This window comes from Gobio gobio (assembly GCF_949357685.1).
Source record: "Gobio gobio genome assembly, chromosome: 4".
In the NCBI taxonomy this organism is placed as follows: domain Eukaryota; kingdom Metazoa; phylum Chordata; class Actinopteri; order Cypriniformes; family Gobionidae; genus Gobio; species Gobio gobio.
Window position 1 is genome coordinate 15,037,401 of NC_137100.1, and position 25,327 is coordinate 15,062,727.

The window sequence follows — 25,327 nt, forward strand, 5'->3', positions numbered from 1 at the left end:
ATCGCCTGGATCTCACAACTCCAAAAACACAAGATTATTTTTTTAAATAGGCGCTCTCTTTATAAATAAACCACAGATTTGAGCTTTAAACAACTACATTCTCACCTGAAAAAGTCTTAAAACTACATTTTGTGACACAATATTTTTAAATTATGCAGGGTTTCTCATGACGTCACTTTACCACGTGACCGCAGCGAGCAGGCTCCTGATTGATTAACGCGGCGCGAATTGACGCCAAAGTTCACATTTTTCAACTCGGCGTCAGACGCGAATTCGCTTCAAACGCGTGAATGCACAAAAGCACCATTCGCGTGTAACGCGCGTATAGCGCAAGACGCTCAATTCGCGTGAACTGGACGCGCGAATGAGGCGGATTTGCGTCCTTCGCGGCGCGCGTAACGCGCCTTCTGTGCCGCGGGACCTCCAGACGCGCGTCAACTCGCCTTTCCATTGACTTAACATTGAAATCACTCGCGCCAGACGCTCTATTCGCGTTTGGTGTGAACGCAGCATAAGGCTCAGGAACGGCGAACATTAAACTTAATTTTTAGTCACAAAATAAACATAAAGAACAAAACTAAAGTAAAGGGGCAGCCCCTCATGGACGACTGCCGCATATAAACATTAAACATTAAAACATAAATGTCTCAGGCCTGGTCCTCTCTCGTCTTACACTCGTCGTCACTCCTTCTTTTATCCTTCCGGAGCTACTCCGTGGGACTCGAGACTAGTGTGACACGCAGGTGAGGCTCATTAACACTCGCGCCACCGGCCTCGCTCCGTTCCCACAGCTCTCGGCAACGCCCTGCTCGCCACAGTTATTGTATTATTTTCCTGGGGCTCCAGATTGATTCATCACTCATGTTCTGCTCAAACCCCCCTAAAGACCCTCAACATCTCAGGGAGCTCAGGTCATCAGATCTCAATTACTCATTAAATCTAATGCGTCGCTTAACTCTATTTTAGCTGCACCCCCTTCTACCTCACTTTCTCCTGGTCAATAATAATAGTTATCTGCCAAAAGGAAAATACCGTACCTGCGGTGTGGGGGTGATGAAGGTCTCAGAACTAATTTGGCAGGCACACACTGATGACAGACTGTCTGTGGGTGACTAGGCTCGAATTTCAGGCCTGTTTTGTGACTGTAAAGCAATACTCCCTCCTCCCATTCTACTTTCTTGCACCCTAAACGTGTCTGATGTATTTAATTTCATGTTTTTCCACAGAACTAAACCCAAATCTTTTCATAGGCCACTGTATGTACGGCATGTTCCTGTGCTCTTAGATCATTGATTAACTTGTTCCTTATCATATTCAAGACAGAATGGAAACATTAAATGTAATGTTTCCATAATTTAATGGAAACATTAAATTAGTAAGAGAGAAAAACATTATAATACCTAGAAGAGAATGTACATAATGCAACTCCAGACTAATTAATAAAATACCTGCCTAACAACATGCAACCCTCCTCCCACAATCACTGAGGGTTTTTCTTTTTTTCATAAGGGTGAACGTGCAATTGTGTGTGCGTGTGTGTGTAAAGGCACAGGTTCACAGCGTCAGGCGGTACTTAAATATTAAAGGCTCTAGGGAAGCACACCATTGTTTGCCCTCCATTTCAGAGAGGCAGTTGTTGTTGGTTGGTTGGTTGGTTGAGAGAGAGAGAGCGAGAGAGAGAGCAAACGGCAACAGTGCAAGTGCTGCTGGGAACTGTGAGGACAACATCAGGGAAAGCAACAGAAGGTGCACTCAAGTGTTAAACCATCTGACAAAGGATGTGAAGCATGAAGAAACCAAGAGAGTCGGATGTAAAATGTTAACAGAAGTTGGACTTTTGGTACATTAAACATGGATGGAACTGCGAGCGGAACGACAGAACCTCAAGAGACCAACGGCGTACAGAATAAACCTGAGAAAGAAGAGGAAAGGTAGACCTGCATGGACATTTTTCACAGGAAATTGCTTTGAATTAAAATAAGACATATTTGAATTTCTGCTTAGTTAAAATAAAATGAGAAATGGGGAGGGTCATTTATTTACTTGTTTTGTTGTTGTCATTTCTTTTCCAGATTATGCATGTTTCTTATATTAAAGTTGAATATATTTTAATCATATTATACATACAATGAGGGTTTCCATGAAATAAACATACCTTATGGGTCATGCTCTGAGTCTAAACAATGAAATCACTTTGACAAGTCATGCATATAAACATTTTTTTCCAATAAGTATTTCTCATAAGGTGATTGAGCATGTTGTATAATCGTGGTTATGTTTTGTATTTGTTGGGACAGCTGGTTGGGAATAAAAAGAACATTTGTACGAGGACAAAAACCTACGATATACAGAGATTTTACCATAACCTCATATGTATACAAATTTCATTGCTACCGGCCACTAATAGTAAACAGATACATGCAGCTCAGCTTACACACTCTTTACCAGCTGACATTGTGTATCTGAAAGAGTAAAATATTGTGCGGGAAAAATGTAGTGGCGTCAAAAGGAATCTTTGTGGCATTTATACATTTATTTGAATCATCTGGAGGCATTTTAGTACATGTATGAAGTTGCTTTTACATTTTAGGGAACATTTTAACTGAAATATTGTCCAATACATTTTGGGGACTGTACCTAAAATACAATACAACCATTACAAAGTCAGCACTAAACATCTCAGGCAAACAGAGAGATGTTTGTATCATATTGAGCTCATTCTGTAGGATCTCGGATAAGGATGGGCCTGTGTCCGAGGCTCCTGTCGAGGGTGATGTGGAGACTGGGGCGCAGAACTCCAGGGACAGCCGCAAACTGGACTGCATCATCTGCTACAGTGCGTATAACCTGGGAGAGAGACTCCCCCGGAAACTCTACTGCGGTCACACGTTCTGCCAGGCCTGTCTGAAGCGGCTGGACACCCTCATCAATGAGCAGGTAGGACTACCTGAAAGCTTCATTTCATTAATATTTGCTTGGCATATTTCAAAGTGCAAATATGGTGATTCTTATATCGGATAACATGAGGGATGTTGTGTTATCTGGGTAATTCATGTGGATACTGGTCTGGTAAAAATGTTTTATTTTTCTTTCACCCATTTTTAGCAATATATGGTATTCATCCAAGTATATGCTTGTAAAGAACCTGTAAAATTAATGAAACCGTTTAAATTAAAGTAGTTTTGTAAGAAAAATACCCACGTTTAAAACTTTATAACGTGAAATACAGACAGACCGCCTTCCGTAATCAACTTACACACCTCTTGCAGTTCAAAACGCTTACGCTATACGGCCGACATCGGAAGGCCTTTATTAACATGTGGTTTCCACACGTAGGCCTACCAGATCTGGGCTGACACCATGTTTTTGTCTGTGGCATTACAAGTAACGCAAGTTAAGTAATCTGATTACTTTTCAAGTTACTAGTAAAGTAACACATTACTTTTAAATTTACAACAAAATATCTGAGTTACTTTTTCAAACAACGCAAGTTACGGTCTTCCCATTTATCGACTGACATCTCTGCTTTCCCCATGTTGAGAGAAATCGACATAGTGCGCTGTGTAAACATGATGGTTATTGTAATTCTAGCATGCATTTACGTCCCACTTGCACAAAAATAGATTCAGTATTACTCAAAATGAAAGCAATTAAATGTTAAATAACAAATATACTTTATGCGCTTAATCTCACTTTATTAACTAATGTCTTTGCTTGTAATTACCGTAGTCTCGAGATGAGAGCTATTCAGAGCTGTTCACATCTTCGGACTGGGAATTATGCATTTCTATGACAACACTATCGACGCCTAAATGAATCTGCAGCAGTCAGGAGGTGCAGCGGTCACGTAGCCTAGAAATCTAGACGCACCCTAGCGGCAGAAAATGTATTTTGCAGCGAGTGTAGTCTAGCAACTCTCGGTAGACCGGAGAGCTGGAAAAACCAAACTCTGGTCAGGCCAATCACAGCGTGTGTAGAGTTGGTGGGCTGGCTTAACAATGACAGCACGTCATGGCAGAGTTGCGGAGGTTCCGTGTGCTACTCGTAAACAAAGCTGACGAACAGCGGTCTTTTGAATTGGCTTTGGCCGCGACTCTGGAAGACTTGGAGTTTAGCTTTTCTTTGAGAAAAGAACGGCACTGAATTCATTCTTAAGAAAAGATGATATTTTCGAAGTTTTGCCTACGGCGAAAGTCTATCAACTAACTTTAGCTCGGCTTCACCACCTTCTTGCTCTGGTTGGTTGTGGCGCTATCCAATTGCATGCAGAGGGAATTTGAAAGACAGCCGTTTATCCCGCCCCTCGGATTGAGCCCTGTCAATGGTGAGTTTCCAGACCCAACATCTAGATGTGGGTCTGGCTTGTCGGGCTAGCGGTCACGTGGTACAGGTTGTAAACGAGCTCTACGAGGACGTGAATACATTTTACAAGTTGAAATCTCGTAATTACGGTAATTGCAACATGGTACCTTTTGTTTCAATGTTGTGTAGGCAAATAGCACTATGATTGACAAGACCAATGAAATCTTTAGAATCAGATGTGGGTCGGGGTTTGCACAAAACCGACTAGAAACTTTTTGTGCCGCCACATGAGCTGAAAATGCCCAAGTGGTGCTCACTGAAGAGCCAAATGACATCATGGGTGGAGTTTGACCTAGTCCAGGTCCACCTCTGGATCTAATGGGTGGATATGGTTATGGACAGGGTGTGGTCGGACCTTCTAGCTCCTCCCATTAGGCTCAGATTATCATCTGGAAATGCCACTTGAGTTTGTAATTAAAGTTTTGTGAATTGTATTAAGGCATGACAATTAGGCATGTGCCGGTATCAAATTTTCATGTTGCGATTAATTGCTGAAGCTTTTATCACGGTATACGGTATTATCACGATATTGAAATAAGTTGCAAAAAAAGTGTTGTCATATTATAACAGGTTAAATCACTTTCTTATAACAAAAGAACCAAACATTTAAATACAATAAAGCAATACACAAAAATGTATAAAGTAAACAAATATTTAAAACAGATTAAAGTGCAAAAGAATTATAAAGAACAATAGGTATGCTGAAATGTACATTTAACTAAGATTAATACATGCTTTAGAAGTATTTTTCATTGTCAGCTTGTTAATGAATGAACTAATGTTAAATAATGGAGCCTTGTAAAGTGTGTGATTGAACAACAGTCAAAACATATTCAAACAATATCTAGGGCATGTAATTTAGTCCAGATTAAAATAAAAAATGCAAGTTTGAAAATGAATAGCCTTAAGTCTTTAAGTATTATGTATTAGGTTATGTGATTACTGGGGAAACGGCTGCATTTCTGCTGTTCCGTCAGCGCCCTCTGCTGTCAAAGAATGAATGTGCACTTCAGCGCATCTCCTCATTCCGCCATGTGCTCGGCTCATGCACGGCCTATTTACATCAGTGCGCCTTCCTCTTTGACATTTTTTCATTTTAAACGGTTGATGGGTAAAGTATTCTTAAAATTAATTCTAAAAATCTGAATAATTCGTAATAAATAATTATTCACTGTATTTTAAAGTGCCCACGATAACAATATTGTGCATGTTCATTATTGCGGTATATCGTATTACCGTTTACCGGCACATGTCTAATGACAATACTAAACCCACTTTTTTATTTTTTTATCAGGAACATAAATGGTTATTCTATTTTAATACACTTTTAAGTGTTCATTACAATACGTATCTAGGCCATTTTTCTCAAAGTGAAACATAAATCTCCACTTCCGTAACAGTTTTCAGTTTTATATTATAAAGGTTTTAACATGTGTTTATTAATATAGCATTGGCATTCTATATTAAAGCTGCAGTCCGTAACTTTGTGCGCTCTAGCGGTTAATAAAGCATTTTTTGCAGAAGAACATTGCAGCCGGAGCTACTTCTCTCTGTTTACATCTATGGCGAGTCACGCAGGGACTGTGCTCCTCCGCAGCGGTTCCTACCACACCGGCCTGAAATAGTCCCAATATAAACAATTATAAGTGTACCACAATGATTAAGGGCAAGACAAAAATACGGTTTGGAAAAAGGATTCATGTTGTACATTCCTATTATATATTTTTTGTAAATCTTGAACACAAAAAAAGTTACGGACAGCAGCTGTAAGATTTTCATTTACATTAAAAAATTGCAATATTGGCAAAACTACTTGTGAATGATTTTCATTCATTCAGTAATTTTGACCTTTCCTAATGTGTTGATGTACTGCTTCACACCTTACTTGTGTGTGTCGCTTGTGTCTCTTCCCCATAGATGTGGATTCCCTGTCCACAGTGCAGGCAGAACACTCCTCTACCTCGGGGGGGCGCCACTGGACTAGATCTAGACCTGGCGGCGTTTCTCGGTGTTAAAGCTGAAGTGGAAAACCAGCGAACCTACAGCCAGAAAGTTCCACTGGAGACCAAAACCTCCTTTATAAAGCAGCCAATCACGGATCAACCCCCTTCAGCCTGGGCCAATGTGGCACTGGCAGAGCATCGTTTCCGCAGAAGCCCTTGCTGCAAGCACTGCCTGCTCTGCTGCTGGTGGTGCTAGATTCACATTCGCACTCCTATGAAGCTCTTTCTGCTGTGGATGGTGCATAGACTGAACTCCTTGACCATGAGATTACAAAACGTCTTTGAGAATTTTATTTTTTACAATGGGTATCCCACTGTCCAAAACTTACAATAACATTTGGGTGCCCAAATGGATCAGTAATATAACAAATTCTGCAACTGGACTTGTGTTCAAAATGGAACAGGATGTATGGACATGAGATGCTTTTAATATAATAAAGATGGAAGAATGGACAGACTGGATTTGAGATCTTAGACAATCCAATAGAATCACAGATGATTGTTACAACACAACTCAAACTATAGGAAACATTTGATTGTATTCATGATTTGATGGAACCAAACAGTCAATCGGCTTCCAGTTTAAAGATATCCTGTGTTGTTTTCCAGCTCTTTAAAAACTACACTTAAAAAATAAAAGCCAGTATAACAAATTAAAATATCAAAAGGAACAATCTCATTCTGCCATCCAGAGTTTGAAGGTTCGGTCATAAGAGCAGGTTGCAATGAGCTGTCCGTCAGGTGAAAGGTCAAGCCCCATGACCTTCCCCTCATGCCCCGCCAGAGTCTTCAGAGGTGACCAGCCGGGATGGGTCCACACTTTTGCTGTGTTGTCATATGCACCAGTCAGCAAATAATGGCCATCGTTAGCTGAAAAGAGAGAGACCCTGTTAATGTTAACTCCAAAAATGTCAAATTCAAATGGAGGTGAATTAAGACTCATTCACTACAGAGAAGGTAGACCTATAGGGGAAGATCAAAGCCTGTAAACCTTGTGAAACCCATTTTGGGTTGCAGACAAGAGGGGTGTGCAAACAAAGACAATTCTTATTTTTGAGTGAATCATCTCTAAATGACTGAAAATAAACTCTTTTGAATTGAACACTTACGTTGGAACTTGACTGAGGACACGAGGTTCTGATGGGCAGGGATTGTGTATATACACCGTCTCTGACGAAGGTCCCACACTTTACAGGTGTTATCGCCACTTCCTGTTGCCACATGGAAGCTACACAAGGACGATTTCAGGGTAAATGATCAAATTAAGACCTAATAACAGTAAACGGCTTTAGTAAATTTTTATTTTTCTCACCCATTTGGTGAGAAATTGAGGCTGTAAATCTCTTTGAGGTGGCCCTCCAGGAACATGATGCAACGACCAGTCCGCAGGTCCCAGACACGGGCAAATGAATCCAAACCACTGTAGCAATAACAAATGAAAAAAATAATACAACAATGAGCTCCACGGCCAAATATAAAACATATCATATTCAACCAATCAAAAGCAGGTTTAATAAACAATATATTTATGAGACGCACTCCAGTTCACGTGCAATGCAAGTGACCGCGCCGGCGCCTCCGTGTCATGATTATATTGTCTGCTATATTTGCTTCTTATTTATTAAATACAAGCAATTGGTTGATGAAAACAATCTACTTTCTACAAAACAAAACTTAATCAAGTGGTTAACATTTCTACAGTACAGAGAAATTTCATGTCAGAGCGGGATTTGAGCGAACGTAGTTTTATCGGTGAGCGTGAACAGTTCATGACTGGAGCGTTTGCTTGGGCTGTGAGCGATTGAGTGGAGAATGCTGGCATAGAGCGGAGCATCAAAGTAGCTGTTAGTGTTGTCACGATACTGGAATTTCTAACTTCGATACGATACCTAAAAAAGTATCGATATTCGATACCAGCGGGAAAAACGCTGCATATACTTTCAAATAGATATTTTTATTTTTTTGTCCGTCTATTGAAAGTCTAGGCAATTCATTTCTTCTGAAGATATCATGTTATATGATGAAGCTTTTAAGCTTTTTCTCATATATAAATGTTGATCAATTACCATTACAATTATCTCAAATATTTCCTAACTAATTGTGTTGCAATAGCTTACATACAGCACAAGGAAGCTAGATTTCAAATTGAATTTAAAAAGACGAGTAAAAAGTAATAAAATAAGAACAAATAAACAAATTCCAAATGATAGCACAAATAAATACAATAGAATAAAAATTAAAAAGACTGATATTTTTTTTTTAGGTAGGTCCAACAGTATTCAGGTAAGAAACTGAATATTTTTAAAAAAACTAAGTAATCAAATTTAAAATAACATTGGATAATCTTCATTGTAAAAAAATTAAATACAAATGAATCCATTAAAGTTACAAAAGTTAATCAGTCAAGAGCAGTAAGGGATCCCAAACACTCCCGCTACTTCCTGAACTGGTTACGACTGTGTTTACGTTAATACTCACCAAGATGGGCATTGAGAAATTTGAGTGTATTTGACCATTAATACGCTGGAAAAAGGAGCTAATTTTTTTGCACTTGTATGTCAGAGGCGGCATTATCATGGTAGGCCTATTTGTGTGCGCTTCAGATGCGAGCGCATAATCTGCGGGTATTGGTAGAATTAACGTTATGTGCAATCCCGCGCGAAATTCAGACTACCACACCAAAACGAACACGCTGTCATGAAGAAAAATCCAGCAGAACACGCGTTCACCGTGTTTAGAGGGTTCACCGGACTGAATGAGAGGAGGCAGGTGCGTGTCAACTAGCCGTCGGTCGGACAGGAGAGTGCAGCTGGTAACGATACTGTAGAGCAGTGGTTCCCAACCTGTGGGCCGCAGTGACCCTCCGGGTATGCCAGGAGATAACTTAAAATTAATTTGAATATATTAATATAATTCATAAATTTTATTATTGATACGTTAAATAATAAAAGATAAATTAAAAATATAAATTACAACAAAGTACCACCTCTCTCGTACGTATTCTGTGATTGTTTTGGATTCGGAGCAGCGCAAGGCGTTCCTAATCACGCTGTGTGAAATACAGACTGAACGGCGGCTCAAAACACTCAACCGCTTCATGAAAACACGATACGCAAACTACACATTTCAGTTGGATAAAGCAAACCAGTTTTGCTAAAAAGTTTTGATGGATGATGGTTGTATTGAAAGTAAAGACGATTGTAGTGACATACATTAGGCACACGCGTGTCCGTTATAATTGATGCGCAAACCGTGTATGTACGCTCTCGGATCACTGAATAAAGTTTTGTTTGGGTGACGATTGTAATGAAGGTAAAGACGATTACAGTGACATGCAGGAGTCATACATTAGTCACGCGCATAAAAATGTGCGCTCTCGGCTCACTGATCGATTTAACATCGTATTTCTGCATGAATGCATTTCAATATATTCACATAGTTGTCAAAATGAATGGACTTTGAGTGTTTTATAACGGATGCTCGCCGAAGAAGTGTGCTTTGGAGAAGTTTGTGAGTATCAGTGGTGTTACACGGGCATCAGCTCCATATTGTTTGTTCTGACAGAGGAACTGTTCACTGATGAAGTTTCCACACATTCAGAATAATTGTATTTTTTATTTGTATTTTAGTGTGTTTATTAATTATGAATGGATCCGTATAGTATTTCTTTGAGGTCATTTGGCATCTCCCTGTGGTCTAGTTTGGTATGGCAGGTTGACTTTTGTTTATTTGTACTTATTTTACTGTATAACTGAGCAGAGGAAGTACTTCTAAGTTGTAAAGAATGTCTGCAAAGTATGTTTGCAAAAAAGAACACTGAATGTTAATATATAGTGAATTTGTATTTTTTTTTTTTTTAAATAACATTGGCGGGGGTCGGTGGGCCTTGCAGTATTTATTTGGCCTTCGAGTAAAAAAGGTAGGGAACCACTGCTGTAGAAAAGGAGTATCGTATCGTTTCATTTATTTCGGTATCGATACATATCGAAATATCAATATTTTTGACAACACTAGTAGCTGTATAGATAGAGGGTTGTGCCTGTTCCTTCACAAAAACAGTGGAGTGCCTCAAGGTTCAGTGTCAGGCCCTTACCCAGTTCCTGCCAGAGAGCCATCTGGGTGGAAGTCCAGGTCATGGACGCCTTTACTGTGACCCTCCTGATGCAGAATTTCTTCTTGGACCTCAAGATCCCAAAGTCGCCATGAGTTATCATAGCTTTAAGAAAAACAAAATATGGAGATTCTGTTAAATATATGACATAAAAGTTGTAGCCAAACACCAATATTCACACCTCTGGTTTGCTTTTACCTAATGAAAAAATGTTTTATATTAAAACTGAAGAAATACATAAATAATCATACCAAGTTGTACCCAAAAACCGTCCAGAGGGATGCCAGGCCACCCGAGCCACCCTCATAGAGTGCCCCTCAATGTCTGCCACTGGCTCGTCACTACAGATATATGTACAGGTGAATGTTAGAAAGTTTTACTTCGGAAACTGAGACAGAAAATGTAAGTAATACTGATAATACATACCTGTCTAAACTCCACAGCTTAACAGATCCATCCACAGCACAGGAGGCCATATTGACATCCGAATCCTCGAGTGTGAGTGTGGCTTGAGGGTGAAAGCTAATCGCTCCCACGTTGGTATTGTGACCTGAGAAAGAAGAGTTCACCATCAATTGTTACAATGAAAGAGGGTAATGAAAAAGTATGACAACGACAGATATTACTTCAACACTACAGCGAATATGTGTTATATTTACCTCTTAATGTGCGTATTAGCGTACAATCTGGGACTTTCCACAATTTACACAAGCCACTCCTGCAACAGACAAAGACAGACTTGATACAAAAATCTTTTAAACAGTATATGCTCCAAGAAAAAAAACATTTAACATTTTGTAAAAGGGATAGTTCACCCAGAAATGAAAATAAAGCCAACTTTTACTCACCCAGCTGTTGTTCCAATGCCCTATGTCCTTCTATCTTTTTCGGACCTCAAAAGCAGAAATTAAAAAAAAGTCCCAAATGTGCTCCTTCATATAATGGCAGTGAATAGAGACCAGGCTAAAACATTACAAAAAATATACAAAAGTATCATGCAATGATACAGTGAGATGCACGCCATATATGAAAAGTGTTCAGGAGGCATACTATAAGGTTTCGTGAGAAAGAAACTATTCAGTCAAAATACAGAGCTCGGCCGTTACTCTGTGTGAGTTCCTGTGATTGCGTGCGTCCGAGCCATCAGCAGCCACTCACGCAATGTTGTCATGACAACTGGTACACAACATTCACTTCAGGAGGTTTACCTTATTATAAGTATTATTTATTATCATATACCTTATAGAAAAGACGAGAGTCGCATTTGTTTCTATTGAGCCTGATTTCTCAAAATGGTGCGTGTGTGTGCTTATCCTATATCCTTATACCACTCACAGGACACAAAGTAACAAGCACAGAGTAACAGCCGAGCTCAGTATTTTGACTGAATAATAAGGTTTCCTTCTCGCAAAACCTTATAGTATGCCTCCTGAACACTTTCCATCCATGGCACGCGTCTCCCTGCATCATTGCGTGATACTTTTGTATAATTTTTGTTATGTTTTAGCCTGGTCACTATTCACTGCCATTATATGGAGGAGCACGTGCAGGAATATTTTTTTAAATTTCTGTTTTGAGGACATAGGGCATTGGAACAACAGCAGGAAGAGTCAAAGATGGCTTTATTTTCATTTCAGGGTGAACTATCCCTTTAACTAATCCTACAACAGATGGTATGTCTCACAACCTGCCTGCATAATAAATTAAACTGTGTGCAAAGTGTTCAAAGAATAATTGTTTTTGTTTTAAAAGGAAAAAAACATTACATCAAATATTTATTTGATTCAGTTAATAGAACTATTCATGGATTTTTTTTGTGGAAAATATCAAAAATACAGGAAGTGCCTAAACTTAGATTAAGTGAGGTAAAGGTAGGTTGTTTAAGCATCAGACGTTGCCACAGTTCTTCTTTGCATTTTGCAGTTTCCATGTGATTTAAGACGGACTCTATGATAGTGATTTGGGTATGGGGGCCATTCCTTCCTGTTGTAGGTTTGATTATTTACAATATACGCAAATTCTAGACGTTTGAAAATGGATGATTCTTACTGGCACACAAAGCATCTATATAACATTTAAAAATGTGAAGAATGCATACAAAAATAAAATAAATAAGTTTTTTTTAAAGAAAATGCATACCATGACGCCGTCACAAGCAGCTTAGAGTTGGGGCTAAACTGGCAGTGAGATATTGGACGGTCATCACCAATTTGGCTGCAGAAGTTATTCACATTCTAAATAAAACAAGACCATTTGAATCATTACACACAGCATTAAAACAGACAGAAAATTACAACGTATCAGAAAGCCTGTGTCTTTTTCTTGTCATGCTGTTTTACCCGGAGGTTCTTGTGAAGCTCTTGCTGTTTAACTGTTCTTGTAGACTCTGGAATCTCTTTATGGGCCCTTGCGGCATCTAACCTTTCCACTGCTCTGGAAAACCGAACAAAATCAATTTAAAACTTTTAAAATACACAATTATTGACAGTTGGGTGCATTTTATATTGTTAGATGTTAGTGTAAGATATCATCTATCCAGAGCTTACTTGGGCAATGAATACTTGGCTAACCAAAGACGTGCCTCCTTCAGAGTGGAAGGTCCTTCATGGTACCATGTCTGCTGATACTGCGCACATGCATAGATAATCACCTTCCATTAGACATTTAAATCTATTATAGTCTGCGATAACTTTTTTGAAAATGGAATGTTCCTACCTCATCTTGAGAGCGTTTTGCTTTTTCATCGTCTTTCTTCGATTTCTTCAGGGCATCAGGACCAACTACTGAAAGAATGTTCCTCAATCTGTGGAAAATAAACAGTGGAAATGAAAAAAGAAAAAGAAAAACATGAACTTATTTTCAGAGATGCCTGTCAGAACGCATGTTTAAGTGAGTTCAAGTAGTCATTTGGGACAGTGTATATGGAATGTCAAAAAAAATGCACAGTAGTAGCGAACTATTGTTCAAAAGTTTAAGGTCAGTACAATTTTTTTTTAAAGAAATTAATACTTTTATCCAGCAAGGATAAATTCAATTGATCAAAAGGTGACAGTAAAGACATTTATAATGTTACAAAAAAAAGTAGCATGGTTTCCACAAAAATATAATAACTGATTAAAAAAAAGTCTCTTAAATACCAAATCAACATATTAGAATTATTTCTGAGGGATCATGTGACACTGAAGAGTAATCATGAAATTACATCTCAAAATATATTAAAATATCATTTATATTAAATTGTAATAATATTTTACAATATTATTGCTTTTACTGTATTTTGATCAAATAAATGAATTTTTTTTAAACAATGCTGCGATCACACCAAACGCGAATAGAGCGTCAAAAGCGTGTCTACCGCGTCTAGTTGGACGCTTGAACATTTTGAATCCATTTGCGCGTCCACAACGAAATGGATGCACGTATAAATCGAGCGTTAAGCTAAATAGATGCACGTTCAAGGTGCTCCAGGTGAAATGTCATAAAACATTGACTTTCCATTGACTTAACATTGAAATCACTCGCTCCTGACGCTCTAATCGATGAGAGACTATGTATCTAATTGTTCAAGATCATTAAAGATTACTTCACCCAAAAATGAATCACATATCGTTTACGATTGCTTTATATGATGAACAGATTTAATGTGGGCTTTTATTCACATTTAAACATTGATCAGTGAACATAAACAGACGCTCAACCAAACCTGCTTGACGTGCGAGAACAAACATGCTGTGTTACACTAGAATGAACGTCAATGGTTCTCGCACTTCAAGCGAACATACTCAAGCTTCCGTTTAGCTCAACTGATGCGAGTTGATGAATATTTATGCGAGTAAAAAGCTAAATTAAATCTGTTCATTGTATAAAGGGATCGAGTCTATTCAGAAAATTTTGACTAAATGGCTCAATTCATATAGATTAGTTTTACGACCTCTTTATGAACTTTTTGAAGCATCAAATGGGTAGTTACATAGCTGTCTCTGGAGGGACAGAAAGCTCTCAGATTTCATCAAAAATATCTTGATTTGTGTTTCGAAGATGTCTTACGGAACAACATGAGGCTGAGTAAATAATGACAGAATTTTCTTTTTTGAGTAAACTATCCCTTTCATTTCTCCAAATAGTGAACATTCCCCATTAAGCTGCATTCATACTAGACTTTAAGCATGCGGAATTTCTTCGGACATATGATATGAAACAACGTTCGTTGCACTTAAAGGGCAGTGTGACCGCCCCTGTATATTGTTGTAGTATCATTAACTTCAAATTTAGCCGCTATTAAACGATATGCAAAATGGCTTATCACCATTTCTTTTGTTTGTCTGTCAGATGATCTAATGTCTGGTCTTCGTGTCTAAGTGGGAAGTTCTTGGCCAGAATAAGCAGCAAAGCTTTATACATGTCACCCACCTCTCTCGTCTGTCCGCAGGCCCCTCCCCGAACAGCGTGATTGGCTCGCCAAGAGCTCTAAGGCAGGCCTTGACCTCCACGTCATCAGTGGAGACTGTGATTTGTCTGGCTCTTTTTCTGCGCTCAAACTCTGCCAGCACTTCAGCCTGTCGCTCACTCACGCGCTCCTCCATCTCCATGGACTCACCTGAGGACAGAAAAAAGAAGAAACAAATCACACTAGTAAAGAGCGAACAAGCTTCACTCCCTGTCCCAAACAGCTGCATAAAACACTGTAAAGCTTGACATAAAATAAAAGTCAGAAGGAAGAGTTTATTGAACCGTCATACAAAACAAAAGAAAACCTAAAAAAAAAAACTGCATTTTAAACATGATACATAAGGCTTTTATGGCTCATATACTAGGATATAATGAGAATATAGAGCTCCACTCGAGAAGGAAAAAACAAATAAAACATTCATTTACAGGGCCAAACTGAGGAAAACTATGCAATTTGGTGCAGTTGTTGATATTAATATAATGGCCAAAAAGCAAGATGAAATTCTGATAGCTTGTATTGTAAATCAAAGAGATCTTTATAGTACAGCAGACTACTTAGATAAATTGCATATAAATATCCGCTGTCACACTTTACCTCACAATCTTGTCTTAGTAAGATGAAATATAAGTGTTTTGTTTTAAGATCAAAACTTGTTTTAATTGTGTTTTAAACATATGCAACGCAATACAATGTTGATTGCGAGATTTATTATTAAACATACCTCAAATCACTCCGTGATTTACTCACGCCATCCTAGGTGTATATGAGATTCTTCTTTCAGACGAATAAAATCAGAGTTATATTACAAAAGTCCTATAATGGCAGTGAATTGTTTAATTTTTGAAGTTCACAAAAGTGCATCTGTCCATCATATAACTGCTCCACACAGCCCCGGGGGTAATAATGGCCGATGCGTTTGTGTAAGAAAAATATCCATATTTAAAACTTTATAAAGTAAAATATCTAGCTTCCGCCAGATCTGAAAAAACGTAACTGGTGTGCAATGTCATCAGATGTAGCATAAGCATTTTGAACTGAGAGGCGCACTACACTTTTTCCGTAAGTTGAATACGGAAGGTGATCTGGTGGAAGCTAGACAATTTACTCTAAAGTTTTAAATATGATATTTTTCTTACACAAACACATCACTACGCTTCAGAAGGCCTTTATTAACTCCCCGGAGCCGTGTGGAGCAGTTATTTGATGGATATATGCACTTTTATGGACTTAAAAAACGAAACAATTCACTGCCATTATAACGCTTGGAAGAGACAGGACATTAACTATAATTTTATTCGTCTGAAAGAAGAATGTCATATACACCTAGGATGACTTGAGGGTGAGTAAATAATGGACTAATTTTCATTTTTGGGTGAACTAACCCTTTAACATCCTAAAAAAGTATGAACTACCAATCAGACAGCATAAGACATCTAGTAGAAGGTGTACAAAGGGTTTTTTTTAAGCAAAGTTGATCATGTTGATTCATTAGAGGCCTTTGAAATGAATGCATCAAATATGATACAGTAGGCTTTACAGGGTTAAACACTTGGACAAACTTATATTTAAAGAATTTAGTGTTTTGAGGGTTGGGTCCGTTGTCCTGACACTAACATTCACTATCAAGACCATAGCTGATTTGAAATATCAATCTTACCACTGGAGATATTAATATGTCCAGACGCAATGCCAGCTCTAACAGCATCTTTGGTAGATGTTCCTTCCCGACTAAGACGTTCCTTCTCCTTTTCTTCAAGGCTTCCATAGAAGATTCTGGCCCTTTTCACAACTGGAGCTTCGTCTTCATCCGACATGGTTTCAACTGTTTGTCTGGCAATCACAGAATATATGATCTGAAATAGAGGCATAATTATTGAGACACCATAATCATGCGTTACAAATCAGATATGGACAGTACTACATCACACCAACCAACCCAACCTTTACTTTGGTTGCTGATATATTCAATATCAAATATTACAATCAAAATAAGTTACTGATGTAATACACAAACTTAACAAAAGATGGGACACATTAGGTATCATTTAAAGGCTGAATAACGTATTCTCCTAAACTAGCAGAAAAAAACACTGTGGTATTACCTTGAATTACCATTTTATATGAACAAGACAGTCATTCAACGTAAACCATATGATGCATCACAGCACCACAGAACTTTTAGCAGGGTGTTCAGAGAGAATTAAACACATTTTACCTAAACCGTGAGAAGTTAATGAAAAATAAACACATCCAGCTCTTCACTCACCTTTTATTATTTCAAAAACGCACAAACAGTGTCCTTTAAAACCCGTTTGTTTATATGAAATATGAAGTGTACAAGTCTACAAACACGACCACACGACGCGGGCTATCCGGGCGCACAATATTTCGTCACATCCGCCTGTTTTACTCTTTACCATGAATAAATAGTGACATCTAGCGACCAATATATGTGTCGGTCCCAGTCCGGAGTGAGTGGAAACCATGGTGGAAACACTAGTTTGACATTACGTTTATGTGTTTTTACTCCAGTGAATATTTCTCATGGTGGGTTTATTATTGAAAGTCAGTTTCATTTCTTTAAAGTCTTGACGAGCAAAAAGCTTTTAAACATTTCCACTGTTACTGTCCATGAGCAAATACGTAACGTTAGTAACGTTACCATGAACAATGGTATACGTTTTCATAGAACCTACCATTAGATAACTTATTATGGACTTTTCAACTACATTTAAACAGTAAAAGAATTATAAAACACTAAATAAATCAAATAAGTAAATCCCCGTTCCACTGATTTCTGTCTTTTCTTTTCTATGCGCTTTAACTACATTTCCCATGATTCCCTTCTGAACATCCTACAAAATCAAGCGAGTGTGATTGTGGTAAGCGGTGTGATGTGAAAAGTCAAAACTTTCAGGTTGAATTGTTTGTCATTAATCTGTCATGTTCAGTACAGTTAACAACAGTCTTCATGTTTCATTATCCTGCTGTTTGAGACTGTTTAAGACCCAGAGTTCAAAGCTATTGTTCTAATTAGCATGTAGCTGCTAAACAAGAACGATATGTGTCTGCTGCGGAATCGATTCACTGAATTGACAGTATGCAATATTTTACTAAGTTAAACGTTAAAAAATTATATTTATTTAAGTATGTGTTATGTATGCACATGTCAGTCTTGCAATCATCGGTTTAGTGATAGTCATTTCCTCAAAACATGCCAACAAGAGTTGAGCATAGCTAAACTAAAACGTTATATATGTATATTACAATAACTGAATATCAACGTATGTTTCCAGGCAACGACAAACCGGTGATGTGAAGATGCTGCGCAGGAAACCCACGCGCCTTGAGCTCAAGCTGGATGACACAGAGGAGTTTGAAAGTGTGAAGAAAGAGCTGGAGGTAAAATCTATCTGACAATCCAGTACTTTTGAGTTAGGACTTGACTGGATCCATATGCTTTCTATTTAATTAGTTTACTGTATACAAAAGTACATTGAAACATCCCAGAGTTAAGAGTTTTACATCAAAGTCAAGCCACATTTATTTATATAGAGCTTTATTCAACACGGACTGTTTCGGAAGTGCTTCACAGTAATAAACAGGAAAATAACAGTATTTATCAAATTCATGAAGCTTTAAAGCAGCTCTACAGAACACAATAGTGTAATCATTCAGCTCAATTTAGTTCAGCGTTGTTTCAATTGTGAAACAAATTCAATTCCAGCTGTAAAGCAGCTTTACAGAAGACAATAGTGTTATTATTCAGCAGAAGTCAGTTCAGTATTGATTAAATTAAGTAAAAAAATGGTGTAGATGTTGCGAAGTTAGCCTCATTATTTGGCTCAATTCAGTACAAATTTTCTTCTCATCCGATGTCAGTAGTACAATCAGAAGTATTAGAGAAATTTGGCCTGGTTTCACAGACGAGGCTTAGATTTATCCAGGATTAGGCCTTAGTTTAATTAGGACATTAATTCACCCTTCGCCGCAAGTTTGATTGACAGCGATCTGACCAATCACATCGCCGAATCTGCCGTTTTGTTCGACAAATCAGTCAGGAGAGTTAGTAGATTAACGTCAGTGTACTTGAACTTGGAAAAACAGTGTGTGCTGACGTCTTTCCACGGTTGAAACAACATTTATTTTAGTGTTCATTCATGTTTATTTCATGCTTATCAATGATAATCGGTTCACGAGCAGCTTTAACTGAGGCGCTACAGCAATCACATCACATTAAAGAGCCAGAAAACGGTATTTATTGTTTAAATTTCTTTAAAAAAAATGACAATTTCAAAGTTGACACTTTGTTTCATATCAAAAGTAACTTGCTCTGTCCTGTCTGTCGGTGTGTTATCAGTGTCCTCTTTGCTCCGTGACGTGTGTGGTGTGAGAGTGCCATGGCTTGTCGGACATAGCAACAGTAACTAAAGGGGGGCGGGTCTTTGCGAACGGTCGATTGGGACTTGTCTGTGAAACCAGGGGATTGTCGTTTAAACTTCAAATGACCAAGCCAAAGGCGGCAGTGGCGGAAAAAAGGAGAAACCAGGCTCAGTCAGGGAGCTAGTTTCCCTCTGGCCTAAGTTAACAAACTAAAGAACTGAATACTATAGCCGCGTTTCCACCGCATGAACTCTCCCCAGGAACTAGGAACTTTGGGGTGGTACTCTGTGTGTTTCGACTACAGGAACCAGGGTCTAAATGAAGTTCCGGGTAAATATTTCCCCCTCCGAACGGCCCTGCTCCCGAGGTAGTACTTTTTCAAAGTTCAGGAACTTTCGGGGGTGGGACTTGGGCGCTGAACATGCTGATTGGTTGAACTCAAGCAGCATTTTTAAAAGTCTTTTGCGAGGTTTGTTCTGCATTCAGTAAATATCAGTCTTGCTCTTTCTGTCCGATGGCGCGCGTTCGTCTCAGCAATCTCACGGTCAGTGTCCATAATAGCTGATAATAACATGCGTTGTCTTATTTTAAATCTAGCTTTACGAGCTTTCAGAATACGCTTTAGTATCAGTGCTCGTCTCTTTTCCGCCGTTTTGTTAATTACCTCTTTAGTAAACCAATACATAACCAGCAAAAGCAGCGCTGCTTGCATCTCCTCCATACTTGTTATTGTTCCAGACAGTGTCGCAAAAATGATTACTGTCCATCGCTGACTGGGAGGAACAGTCGCGCGCAGTCCTACATCACCGGACCAATTTGCCTAGTCTTCCCGGTACTTCAGACCGCAGTGGAAGCGCAGACAGTAGCAGGTCTGGGGGAAAAAAAGTTCCTGGTACAAATTGTTCCGGGTAATTTCGGTGGAAACGGGGCTCAATTTTGACACATTTTTTAAATCATGTACAAGAAAAGGCTGGTTTATTCTACAAAGCATTCAAATGCTGTTTATTACCTTGCAATCACCCAAAAACTACTCAATAACCCTTTTATCAAAACAAAAAAAGCCTTTAGCTCAGATTAAATTTATCATGGGTAACAAAAATGCCTGTCAGTTTCTACAATGGCATCCAGTATCCAAAAAGTTTAAGGGTATGTTTACACAACAGCATTTTCAACCGAAAACTACTCATTTTGAGCGTTTTGGGGGGCCTGAAAATGCAAGGTTTTTGAAAACGATGCTTTTACTGTCTCCATGTAAACAACCAAAACATGAATTTGTGAAAACGGTGACGTCATGCGCACACGTATTATGTTCATGCATGGGACTACTGACCTGGCATGCATAATACAGCCTTTTTAGTCATTTTCGCAGATCCGTGTGAACAGGGATTGTTTTGGCAATGTTGTCGTCTGCTTTTGGTACATTGTTGTTGTGTAAACATATCACAAGACCACGTCATACTGGCCATCATATTAAAAGCTATTAAAGTAAAAAAAGAAAACATTTGTATCAACTCATCAGATTCTTTATCGTATCCCAATCATCCTTGCTGGAATGGTTTCAATGGTTACAAGGGCGCTAAAGACCACAGCTTCTAGTGTCAGTTGCTAGAGCGCCTCTTGAGATCAGGGGAGTGAGGTTTACATGCACAGCTCTTACTGGCCTACGTCCTTTACACTCACCCCCTAAACCTCTCTCCCATCCGGGTCACGGCACCAAATGTAACCGGTCCTACTCGACACGCTCCACGCGGTCTCCAGTACTTAGTCGCTAACGTACCTCTTAAAGGGTTAGTTCACCCAAAAATGAAAATAATGTAATTTATTACTCACCCTCATGCCGTTCCACACCCGTAAGACCTCCATTCATCTTCGGAACACAAATTAAGATATTTTTGTTTAAATTCTATGGCTCAGTGAGGCCTGCATAGCCAGCAATGCCATTTCCTCTCTCAAGATTCATTAATGTACTAAAAACATATTTAAATCAATTCTTGTGAGTACAGTGGTTCAATATTAATACTATAAAGCGACAAGAATATTTTTGGTGCACCAAAAAAACGAAATAACGACTTATATAGTGATGGCCGATTTCAAAACACTGTTTCATGAAGCTTCGGCGTGTTATGGATTAGCGAGTTGAATCATGATTTGGATGGTGTCAAACTGCTGAAATCACGTAACTTTGGCGCTCCGAACCACTGATTCGATACAGTGAGCCATCGGATTTCAACAAAAATATCTTAATTTGTGTTCCGAAGATTAACAAAGGTCTTACGGGTGTGGAATGGCATGAGGGTAAGTGATAAATGACATTTTCATTTTTGGGTGAACTAACCCTTTAAAGCCAGGGGAGTGAGGTTCACAAGCACAGCTTTTACTGGCCTGTAAGATATGTAATAGAAGTAAAGATTAATCTTGTTTTAAAGGTGTCATGAACTGGCTTTTTTATTTTTTTATACTGTTGTCTGAGGTGACGTTTGTGTGGTTTTTACATTCAAAAACATCATCATGAATAAGTAATAGGCTATTTTCTACCCTGGTTTTGAGCCTCTCTGAAAAACACTCGGATTTGATGGGCGTGCCGCACTGAACACTTGGAAGTAAACGCCCACGGCTAGGACTGGATAAGATTTGCATATTTAATGAGCTTCAGCACACACACACACACAAACACACTCACTCACTCGCTCGGACACACACACACTCACTCGCGGAGACACACACACTTGCGCCTGGCCCATAAGGTAACAAGTCCGATCACGAGTGAACCAATTCAATAACACCTTCTCCACCATGTGACAGCGTGCTAAGGTATGTAATAAATAGATTTCAAACGATCTGTAATGTTATGCAAAACTAACGCATATAAAAAAACATGTTTTAGCCTAATCACATAAGTGTGTTTTCAGAAGGAAGCTTATGCTGGGACGATCCTTAGCTCACGAGTCGGTGGGCAGGGCTACAGAAGCATATTTATCTGTAATAGGTCCTATTGCGTAAGAGATCCGCATATTCTGAGAGCTCTCGTTTTCTGGGCCTGGTGTCAATAAAAGCTTCTCTTTGACTAACAAGGAAGTTTTCACCTCTGAAACTTACAGGATATTCTTATATTACCACGACCTTTTAAATATCAAAAGCTCAAGGGAAAGTTGATTCCTCAGTTCATCACCCCTTTAATGATCTCCACATTACTTTCCCATGTCTGTCCAGAGCCGAAAGAAACAGAGGGATGAGGTGGATGTAGTTGGTGTAGCCACATCCAGTGAGATGAGCGGAGCATCAGGTGGCGGCACGGACGGGAAGACCAGGGAGCAGATGATCCACGAGCGAATCGGATACAAACCCCACCCAAAGCCTAACACATTACCATCGCTTTTTGGAAACCTTCAGTTTTGACAATTTGCAAACCTGAAAAATGGACTATATTGTCTTTAGAATCTGCAACACACACATTGTTTTGATTTTGCCTGGCCTGAAATGGACTGAAAGCACATGCATTATGGGTTTGGTTAACTGTGACAACTGATTTCAAAGGACTATTTTTCTACTGAGTAAATAAAGTCTGCTAGTCGAAATCGGTATCTTTCCACATCTTTTCTTATCATAAAAAGACAAGGACAAACACAAGTGAGCTGAACGTAAAAACACGTTGGTTTATAAATGAAGTGGTCACAACAATTATCTTTTGAAATCATATCATATTTATTCATCATTTACTTCATGATTACAGTACTGTTTTTATTTCAAACTCTACAGACGTGACTGAACTGTAAACAGCCAAAGGAATTTTAACACTGCCACAGCACTGGAAATGATGTCAAGTCCTTCTACCCAGCGGCTTGTAGTTTTTCACCATATAAGACGATGCAAACGTATTTTGTTATTAAAATATATATTTGCAATAGCACTACGGCCGGATCGTCAAATCCAAATATACAGAGTGGCACCAGCTGCAAAAACCTAATGTGAATATTTTCTTTGAAATTAAACACATTTTTAACTAAAAAACAAAAACATTATAAAAAAAAAATTAAACAGACTTTCTTCTCAAAACCACATGCTTACTGGTTTAAAATATATGTGGCTTTGTGATTTTGTCAAAAAGAAAGCTTTCAGTTCCAACCTTTTGTTTTCACAAGCAATTCAGACACTCCTTGGGCACTTTTAACTGGGTCCCATATGTAAAGGCACACCCCTTTCAGTCAAGGAGCATAACTTTGACATAAAATTCACATTCTGGGACCCAGTAACTATCAAGAGCGATGACCTTAATATGTTAAACAGCTCATGATTTGCTCAACATCACAAATGCGCCACAATTTTTCATTTAAAAGACGTCCACGTAAAAGGTTCTACATAAAGATTGCTAGAAAACATTGTCAAGTACACTGTCATAGTTGAGTGTTACGAATATAAATTATAAAACGAAATCGGTGACACTGGCATCAGATATAATTTATTTTTCACCAATCTCCCCATATTTACTTAAAAGCACTCCAAAGGGAGCAAAGTTCGACTTCAAACTCTGCAAACTCAGAGTCCCAAAACCTCTCTTTCTTGTGCAAACATCGTTCAGTCCAGTGTTTATGTCTAAACAATGGTCACTGATTATTAACGGTAGTTTCATTGATGTGAAACACTTGGCCATAACAACCTCAGAGAAAAGAGAAAAAAAAAAAACCTCCCACCACTAGTGCTTGTATATTGGGTCCAGATCCAGTTTGGATTTTAGAGTCTACGGTCACCCTCTTGGGTGTGTGTGTTCCCTCGTTTAAGGCAAAGGGGTTAGTAAGGCTCTATCGCACCCAGAAGCACCTTCATAAACAAAAACAAAAATTGTGAGATGTGGATAACAGATGTGATTATAACGAATAAGGTCACCCGTGAATCTCAGTACTATTTGGAGGTAGACTGTTAAGGTGTGGTCACATTTAAGGCACAGTCTCATTAGTAAAATTTCACCGGCAAAAAAGTCTACGTGTCAATAGTGATGCATGACGCACAACTTGCACAGAAGTCTTCCAAACCAATTGGCTTTCTGTTGGTCAACATGGTGAAAATCTTGGAACCCATTGCGAAATCTGTAGGGAAATCTTTCGCCCCCCAAATCATGAGGATTCCCATTAAAATGACAAAATTGACCATTGTTCACAGAATTTTTGCATTTGAAATCAAGCCATTTCAATCGGAATCCACATGATTGGAAAATTGCACGAGGGCAACAGATTTCGCAAGGGGTTCACATTGGATTTTCCGCGTTGCCCATTAAAAAGCTGCTTGGTTTGAAAGTGACTTCTGTGTGAGCTGTGCTTCTTACATCTCTACACTATTGACAATAGACAACGGACAATTTTGCCCTTTATGTTTATGGATGCGACTGCAACCTTTAGGCTGTGCACACATATCTCAACATTACAGAGGAAATTACTGGGATTGGTAGTGATAAGCAGTTGGGACATGAAATATGGGGCTGAATTGTATAAAAAGAATCAAAATCAAATCAAAATAGAGCTTTAAAATGAACAGAGCTACTTGGCCAATATTTACCAAGAACTATTCAATCACACACTTCTCTACGCATATAGAGTTGCTGTGATGCATGTTGAGATTGTAGGGTGGGTGTTTTTTTAGGTTTTATACAAGCGAGGTTAATGACAGTGTTCTGTGATGTCCACCACTACTGCCTTCTTCCAGCTGAACAGGAAGTAGCCGAAGCCGGCGCCCAGCGCCACTGCTATGCACAGGTAACCGTTGTACGTCATGAACACCAGCATGAGGAAGTAACTGATCACCACTTGGATGATGTGAAGCAACGTCTGGAGGAAGTGTGCGAGGCTCATCATTCTCTGGCTGGAGAGGAGAAAAGAACCAGGTGTTTACCTTATTACGGGATTACAAATGTCAGGTCATCAGTGTGAAGAAAACCAAGGAAATGCATGTTTACCTCTTAGAGGCCACTCGTGCAGCAATGACTACACACACGGGATGACTAAATCAGTGTAAACAGGCTTAAGGCCG

General features: G+C 38.8%; 4 protein-coding genes across 6 annotated transcripts in view; 2 read left to right on the top strand and 2 right to left on the bottom strand.

Moving 5' to 3' along the window:
- Positions 1–1,507: 1,507 nt before the first annotated feature.
- Positions 1,508–7,465, top strand: rnf224 (ring finger protein 224). The gene is made up of 3 exons (XM_079814646.1): positions 1,508–1,931; positions 2,727–2,937; positions 6,280–7,465. The coding sequence occupies exons 1-3, from the start codon at positions 1,852–1,854 to the stop codon at positions 6,559–6,561; spliced, it is 573 nt and encodes a 190-aa protein (XP_079670772.1). The 5' UTR covers positions 1,508–1,851; the 3' UTR covers positions 6,562–7,465.
- prpf4 (pre-mRNA splicing tri-snRNP complex factor PRPF4) lies at positions 6,636–17,350 on the bottom strand. 2 transcript variants are annotated; one of them, XM_079814644.1, is made up of 14 exons: positions 17,193–17,350; positions 16,584–16,779; positions 14,887–15,073; positions 13,192–13,279; positions 13,023–13,102; positions 12,816–12,909; positions 12,616–12,710; positions 11,136–11,194; positions 10,903–11,026; positions 10,728–10,817; positions 10,459–10,581; positions 7,678–7,785; positions 7,475–7,593; positions 6,636–7,235 (listed from the first exon to the last, which is right to left on the bottom strand). In XM_079814644.1, exons 2-14 carry the CDS (start codon positions 16,738–16,740, stop codon positions 7,042–7,044), a joined length of 1,518 nt encoding a protein of 505 aa, XP_079670770.1. In that variant the 5' UTR covers positions 16,741–16,779; positions 17,193–17,350; the 3' UTR covers positions 6,636–7,041. The 2 variants fall into 2 exon arrangements, with proteins under 2 accessions (XP_079670770.1, XP_079670771.1); XM_079814645.1 differs by having other exon boundaries at positions 16,584–16,756; positions 17,193–17,325.
- A 418-nt stretch (positions 17,351–17,768) lies between these two features.
- cdc26 (cell division cycle 26 homolog) lies at positions 17,769–22,888 on the top strand. The gene is made up of 3 exons (XM_079814573.1): positions 17,769–17,808; positions 18,223–18,328; positions 22,520–22,888. Exons 2-3 carry the CDS (start codon positions 18,248–18,250, stop codon positions 22,703–22,705), a joined length of 267 nt encoding a protein of 88 aa, XP_079670699.1. The 5' UTR covers positions 17,769–17,808; positions 18,223–18,247; the 3' UTR covers positions 22,706–22,888.
- A 50-nt stretch (positions 22,889–22,938) lies between these two features.
- The window catches only part of slc31a1 (solute carrier family 31 member 1), a 31,644-nt gene continuing 29,255 nt past the window's right edge, over positions 22,939–25,327 (bottom strand). For both annotated transcript variants that reach the window (XM_079814562.1, XM_079814561.1), the window contains exon 5: positions 22,939–25,159. In XM_079814562.1, the coding sequence (XP_079670688.1) occupies positions 24,958–25,159 (202 nt within the window). In that variant the 3' untranslated portion in view covers positions 22,939–24,957. The remainder of the gene's footprint in view (positions 25,160–25,327) is intronic.

Bases quoted from the DNA above. Each gene is read 5' to 3' on its own strand.
- prpf4 (XM_079814644.1), bottom strand. From the start codon at position 16,740: ATGTCGGATGAAGACGAAGCTCCAGTTGTGAAAAGGGCCAGAATCTTC. The intron at 12,711-12,815 runs GTAAAACAGCAT...TGTTTTATTTAG, and splicing joins AGCTTCACAAGAACCTCCGG to AATGTGAATAACTTCTGCAG. The intron at 10,582-10,727 runs GTATGATTATTT...TTTTTCTTAAAG, and splicing joins CGGTTTTTGGGTACAACTTG to CTATGATAACTCATGGCGAC.
- cdc26 (XM_079814573.1), top strand. From the start codon at position 18,248: ATGCTGCGCAGGAAACCCACGCGCCTTGAGCTCAAGCTGGATGACACA. The intron at 18,329-22,519 runs GTAAAATCTATC...ATGTCTGTCCAG, and splicing joins GTGTGAAGAAAGAGCTGGAG to AGCCGAAAGAAACAGAGGGA.
- rnf224 (XM_079814646.1), top strand. From the start codon at position 1,852: ATGGATGGAACTGCGAGCGGAACGACAGAACCTCAAGAGACCAACGGC. The intron at 1,932-2,726 runs GTAGACCTGCAT...CTCATTCTGTAG, and splicing joins CCTGAGAAAGAAGAGGAAAG to GATCTCGGATAAGGATGGGC. The intron at 2,938-6,279 runs GTAGGACTACCT...TCTTCCCCATAG, and splicing joins ACACCCTCATCAATGAGCAG to ATGTGGATTCCCTGTCCACA.